The 7,500-nt window shown below is 42.3% G+C and overlaps 1 protein-coding gene across 1 annotated transcript in view; it reads left to right on the plus strand.

Annotated features, from left to right (window-relative positions):
- The window catches only part of LOC306937599 (chemokine-like protein TAFA-2), a 186,180-nt gene that overhangs the window by 163,220 nt on the left and 15,460 nt on the right, over window positions 1-7,500 (plus strand). Inside the window, exon 3 of the mRNA XM_079521443.1 lies at window positions 1-75. This exon is cut by the window's left edge and continues 75 nt beyond it. Within this exon, the coding sequence (XP_079377569.1) occupies window positions 1-75 (75 nt within the window). The remainder of the gene's footprint in view (window positions 76-7,500) is intronic.

Below are 7,500 nucleotides of genomic sequence, written 5' to 3' on the forward strand. Positions count from 1 at the left end.
CTCAGACTGTCAAATGTTCCTGCTTCCCCGGACAGGTCGCCGGGACCACCCGAGCCATGCCCTCCTGTGTCGATGGTATGTCCCACCGTGTGTGGATTTATTTTATATCAAACTTTTTTGTTCTCTCTTTTTGAGGGGCACTAGCCCCCCCCTATACAGGTTTAATGTTTGTTTTAAAAATTGACAATGACAAGAGAGAAGAGAAATGAATGTGTGTTTTGTCCCTAACACAAACATTTAATCCCATTAACAATAAAGAGAGTTTGTTTTGACACCGTTTGTTTTACACCATCATTACATCACCTAATCATAGCAACATGAGTTAGACTTTAATATATTAGAGTTAGATTAATTTATAGCTGCTCCAAGCTATACCGAATTCCCTCCTCGATGTTGTAAGATGATAAGAGCGCCCCTCACTTCACATGGGTGTGATACACAGGTTTAATGTTTGTCTTTAGTTCAATGTTTGTTTTGTAAATGCCATTGACAATGAAGGGAAAATGTACATCATAATGTAACTCATTACGTCATATTGTCTCTTTATTGTTAATGGCATTTAATGTTTGTGTTGGCACCGTTTGTTTTACATCACCATTACATCACCTAATCAACATGAGTTAGACTTTAATTATATGTTAGCGCCCCTCACTTCACATGGGTGTGATTTTGACTGACCCAAACCCAAATGGACCCTTGAAATTTGTTCTGAGAGGTTCCGAAAACTTCCGAGATATTTCAGCCATAGACATAGAAAGGTAGGTGTTTGTAAAAGAATGGAAGGAAAGCTTCCGGAATTCTGAAGGACACTTCTGCGTGCGTCACAGACAGGGATCAACGTTCTATAGGCCAATCAGAGGTGGGATCTTTCCCAGAGGCACTTGCTTTGACAATGTAAACGTTTGTTTCCTAAGCCAATTAGTTAGTTACTGCAAGAGTGAGGTCTAGTCAACACCAACTCGGGACTCCTGGTTCGCTGCCCTCCACACTTTCCTATCTAACATCAGGTTCTTGAGCTCTACAGTGTTGTTAGCTAAGTTGTCGCGCCGCAGCAGTGCGTCTACGTAGGTGGTGCACTTCTTTCCCCTCCTGGCTTTGCCCAGGGTTGGCTCCCATAGAGTAAATTTTCTTGCCTCAAGTTCTGGGTGCCTGACGCAGTGCCAGCCAATAGATCTCCCTTCTGGGCAGCCGAATTGAAGTCCCGGAAAAGACACGCTGTCACTTTGATTGATAGGCCAGTAGGCAGTAGACATCCACCTCCCCTTTTTTACAAGTCGCTCCAATGAACTGCCGCGGCAAATGAGGTATAGGTTTTTGAGGGGCGCTAGCCCCGCCTATATTCAGCTATACAGTGTAGATTTTTGTCCTAACACAAACATTAAATGCCATTGACAATGAATGGAGAATTTACGTCATATGTAGCAAATCGGCTATTTTGTCCTACACAAAGGGCAAATCGGTATTTTTGTTAAATTCCCATTGACAATAAATTGATAATTTACGTCATACAGTATGTGTCTGAGCAAATCAACATGTTACGTCATGATGATGTATAAAGAGCACCCAGGTGTGATTGTTATATCTATGATTACAACCCGGTGTATGTCAGAGAGGAGAGAGACCAGAGGATGGTTATTTTAATAAAGGAGACATCAAGTTGATGAGATGTTCCTTATTGAACTTATGCTTTAGAGCTGCATTAGATGACAGTGAGGCCGCTCCATAATGGAGCAGCTGCATAACAGCCTTCAATAAGTGATCCTCTCAAAAAAGACATGGCAATGAAATTAAACCGTATTTTGCAGTAGCCTATACATTGTTCATATTAGTCGATACTTCATTCCCGTGGGGATGAAGTGGTCTATCGTGTAGGCGATTATGGTAGGTATTATGGCTCTTCGAGTGGAATGTAAATTAATTTACAAAGAAAACCTTTTATCACAGATTTAACAGTTATCCGCATTTACTTTGAAAATGACTCTTTTCTTTTCCTTTTTTTTTTCTTACGATTTTGGAACCCATTTCTTCACCCGGTGCCAATGCCTAAACTGTAATCCTGCAGTGCTAATCTCCCTCTGCCAACTTGGGGAGAGCACCGGCCTGACCTCATACTTTCTGCATGCAGTCCAAGACTCTTCTTTATACCTGGCAGGGGGGGGAGTTTCCCCGGTTTAACGTAGTGTGTGGAAGGAACACGTTATTCCAACCAGTTCCTTTCCCCTCTATCAGACGCCCCGGCTGGCTAGGGGGAGGTAGTTTAGAGACCAGGATTACTGCATGTTTTTTGTGAGGGTACCTAGTACCTATACCCTTCGGTGAGAACAAATTCCACACATAAAGGCCCTTTTGCAAACCCCACCTACTGTAGGGTATGGGCAGGGCACTGATGACACGGAGGAGAGAACACGTACCCAGTGGCCATAGCATCCCCAGCGGGAATCGAACCCGGGACCGTCTAGCCGTGACCATCTAACTCTTCATCATTTAGCTATGGGGACCACCTGGAATCCACTGGTGGTCCCCGGACCACTGGTTGAGAACCACTGCACTACCACGCTGGTTCTGAACGTGGGGGGTCAGGCGTCACCTATAGGGTCCTTGAAGGGGCTCTAGCGGTCCTGAGCGGTACCCAAAGCGGTGTGTGTTTTTATGTTTATTATTTGGCACACACCGCTATTCTGTTCACTATTCGATTCTGTTCTGCTGACCTTGGTAAAGAAGTTTAAAAGTGAAGAAAAAGCTGCACAATGCAGGATAATTTATTTATTTATATTTTATTCTTGAATGGCAATGTTTCGACCTGGAAATGTCTTCTTCAGGGATATGTTTATTATTTTATTTTTTTAAATGATTTTTTTTGTGGCTTTCGCTTTTATTTTATTTTTTATTTTTTATGGAGGGATAGACAGTAGGCTGACAGGAGATGGGGAGAGAGATGGGGGGGAAGACATGCAGTAAAGGCTGTCGGGATCGTGAGTCGAACCCGCAGCACACTGCCAGACTGGGTTACCAGCCAAGGTGCCTGGACCGCTGAGCCACGGCCCAGGCCGGATATGTTTATTATTTGCTCACACAATTGAAGTATACACTATTCAGACAAAACATATATTACAAAAGGTATTGAAAAAGTACAGGAGAAAAATAAATAAAATCGCATCCTGTCAAAAATTGTGAACTAACCCGGACGGCTGGCATAGCGGTCAAAAATTATCTTAGGAATAATATGGCAGCTAAAAATGGTTCTCAATTACTTTGAACTGTGGACCCCCCCCGCCACACACACACACACCCTGACAAGCACTTGGAATTGTTAGAGATGATGCATTACATTCTGTTTGACTCAATTTAAGTCAATTAAGTACATTCTGATACCAATACTTTTGTACTTTTACTCAAGTTAAAACGTTGAATTCCGGAATACTTTTACTTGCACCAGAGTGGTTCTACAATGCAGTATTGATACTTTTTTTTAACTTAAGTAATAATTGTGAGTGCTTTTTCCAGCACTCTGTACAGTACAGCAGGAGTAGAGACAGTGAAGTTACAGGTGCCAAGTTTCCCTCGCTAGCACCGAACAGAATGTTCACAGACTTTGACAGCTAAAGTGTAGTCGCGGAATAGAAATGGATGGAACAGCATGAGACGATCGAAATCTGTTCAGTCTCCCGCACGCACCCTGTACCTGCATGTGCCTATACTGGTTGCCAAGTCCACTGATATCTCTCTGCCTGACTATCGGATAAAGCGGCAAAAAGTTTATCAACAATATTTTAGATCAAGACTTTTTTTCCCCTCCAATTCATTTAGATTAACCCATTTTGGACTGAGGTCGATAAATAAAATAAAATCTGAAAAACCTATGTTTCTATGTCAGTGGTGCTCAACCTTTTTCATGTCAAGGACCCCCGCAATTATCTCTATTGGGCCACGGACCCCCATCTCAAAATATGTAGTTCCAGGGACCCCCATTTAGTTAAAAATGTTCGCTCAGAAATATATATTCAATGATTTGCGCCACATTTTAATGGCTTTTGAAAAATAGCAGATCTACAAGCTCGTAGCGCGCCACTCGGTGGCGCGCTATGAGCTTGTAGATCTGCTATTTTTCAATAGCTAAATTATAACATAATGTTTAAAACACCAAAAGGGGTTCCCGCCCAAAATGGGTTAAGTTGATTTAACAAATTCCCTGCCGTTGACTGAGATCTCCGCCAGTCTAATCCAACGCATCACCGCCGATGGCGCGCCGACATCTCCGTCATGTGGTCTTTTCAGTGGTTTATGATAGATGGCGCTCTTCGCCAACGTATGAATGGTTCCAGGTTGCAAAGCAACGGATGAAACCGGAAATTAACTGGAAGTGAAAATCTCGTCACCTGTCCACGTTATCAGATTTATACAAAAAAATACATGTATCTTTTTTTCCCAGATTGCGTTTTTGGTCAAAACAAGATTTATTCAACGGCCTATAACTAAAGAACGGATGATCGCGGTTACAAAAAAAGGAACATTGACAACACAAACGTAGTGACGTGTGATGACAATATACTTTGGAGCAGGGGGGGCTTAGGGGGGCTAAGCCTCCACCAGAGGGGGCTAAAGCCCCCCCTGGAGCCCCCCCTGCTCCAAAGTAAAAACAAGCCCAATTGACTTCTATGTAAACCAAGATTCATTAGCCCCCCCTATAAATAGCCAGCCCCACCATAGCACCCCCAGTCACAACTTTCTGGAGCCGTTGCTGCTTTGGAGCTGAACTGTTGATGATGAATCGCTGGCTGTGTTTTACAGTCTTACAGACTCCACATCATTCTTCTGTTTGCATATAAAAGAGCTTCATTGTAGTAGCGTTGTCAGTTCCAAGCCAACGGATATTCTCCCATCACATCCATAATGCAGTCTGCTCAGTTTTTCTGTGGCCATTACGGTGTGTTGTTTTCTTGGATATACCACGGTGAAGACAAAATAATGCAACATTTCATTTCCATTGTGTACAATCATTTCTTTATTATCTATTCCATTTTGATCATCTACTGTAGTCTAGTGTTATGATGTGGCTATACGGACTATCTGTGAATACCAAATCAATACCAAAACAAAACCACTTATTTTAATATTGCCACGGTTTACTTACTGCGGTTTACTTTCCGATCTCCAGAGTGACTTACAATAAGCAAGAACAACACAAGTATTAAGTGCATAGAAATAGTCATCTAGAATCATAAGAAAACCAAGAACCTATCATCCGCCTAATTCGCGGAACTATAAACACTAGAATGTTTATCTGTCTATTTTAGCCTTTGCATAAGCCTGCAAGGTTGTTGAGGCTATGGTGCTATACAATACAGCAATGGTTCCCAAACTTTTTCATGTCAAGGACCCCCAAAATGATACTCATTAGCCTGTGGACACCCCATTTGAAAAATGGACCCGTCAGGGTCCATTGGTTCCATTTGTACACTCTCTGAGTTACAGACCCATAAGGGTCCATTTGATTCCATTTGTACACTCTCTGAGTTACAGACCCATAAGGGTCCATTTGATTCCATTTGTACACTCTCTGAGTTACAGACCCATAAGGGTCCATTTGGTTCCTAACTATCATTCAGCTGGGGACCCCCTGGAACTCCCTCAAGGACCCCTAGGGGTCCCCGGACCCCACTTTGAGAACCACGCTACGTATACGGGCTATAAGGTAGAGTCTGAAGAGGTGAGTTTTCAGACTACGGCAGAAGATTGCAATGGTCCATAGTTTGGGAGACGGAAGGGAGAAGAGAGAGATGTATTTTGATTTTGATCTCATGTTTTTTTTGTTTTTTTTCTACAAATGACTTTGTGATACTTGTTAACAATCCACTTCTATAGACTAAGCTATACATGGGTAGAAACAGCTGTGTTCTCCCCCCACAAACACCTCTCCCTCTCTCTCTCTCTCTCTCTCTCTCTCTCTCTCTGGAATGGAATTAGGGACAAACGTTCTATTTACAACCACAAAGTCAGCAGGGTAAATGCTGAATTTGTAATCGCAACGTGTCACGTGATGTGTGTATGTGTATGTGTGTATGTGTGTATGTGTGTGTGTGTGTGTGTGTGTGTGTGTGTGTGTGTGTGTGTGTGTGTGTGTGTGTGTGTGTGTGTGTGTGTGTGTGTGTGTGTGTGTGTGGGCATCACAGAGTAGATAATAGACACGGCTGTGAGGCACAACACATACTCTTCTAGCTCAGTGGTTTGTGGACACATTTTTCAAAATACATTCTCAAAAAAGCTCAAATTGTCATGAATTAAAAATGAAATTCAATGTCCACTCCCCCCCCCCCCCCCCCCCCCCCCCCCCATAACTCCACAGGCCATTTTTTAACAGGCAGCAATAAGACAAGATCGGAATATTGTATCTGACCTTTTGCATGTATTGAATCAAGAGTACGAGCTAATGCCATCCGGTAGGAGATATAGAACTCCACGGTGTGTGTATAATAGATTTAAACACTCATTTGTTCCACTGTCAGTCAAAATGCTCAATCAGAGATTGCAAAATGACCATAACTGACTCGATGTACTTTATTGACTTGTTGCACTTTATCAAGGGAATGTGCACAATATCTCTGTTTTTTATGCTGGTGTGTTTCATGGTGTTTTTCTTTTCCTTTTGTGAATGTGTATATGTTATTTGTACGCAACTGTGATTCTGTCTCCAAGACTAATAAAGACAATCTTGAACCTTGATCTACAAGCTCAGAACGTGGCGCGAAGCGACGTGTTGAGAGCTTGTATTTTTACTATAGTTTGTGTCCCGAAGAGACATCAGCGTTCTCCTTTGGGTCAGGGGCTAAAACGTTTGGGCTCCCTATAGGTGAACCCACTCTTCAGCCGGCAACACAAATTGTGCATTTAACTCATGCCCCACCCCCGAGAAAACAAAGTGTATTGAAATACAGTATATTACTGCCGAAAAACATTTCTACACATCTTACCAAACATTCAGAATAGGGACCAAATTATGCTGTACTGTAAATTTATTTTTGTCTTCTTCTTCTTTCTTTTTTTTTTACACCATACAATCTCCTTGACTAATTCTGGGCATATGTTGTAAGACTCGGTATATCCGCATAATACTGACATCTTTTAATTTTAGCCTTCAGCTTTGGAAATTCCCATGAGGACTTAGTCACTTCAATCACAGAAAGCCTTCACGCAGCTTCACCTCAATGAAAGTTAGTTAATCAAATCAATACATTGGATGCTAGGTTATTTCTATGTATTTGATGTATTGCCATTCAAATGTGCTCTTGCTTACTGTACTGTACGTCGCTCTGGATTAAGAGTGTCTGCTAATGCCTAAATTGTAAATAATGTGCTAGTTGGGTTGTAATTGACATGGCCTACTGTTAGCTCCACACCCATGTACTTCTGAGTGTAAGAGACCTCCCCAGACAGTAAGCCAGTCTAGCGTTACAAACTATAGCAGTGGTTCTCAACCAGTGGTCCGGGGACCACCAGTGGTCC

Source organism: Electrona antarctica (assembly GCF_951216825.1).
Source record: "Electrona antarctica genome assembly, chromosome: 2".
Lineage (NCBI taxonomy): Eukaryota > Metazoa > Chordata > Actinopteri > Myctophiformes > Myctophidae > Electrona > Electrona antarctica.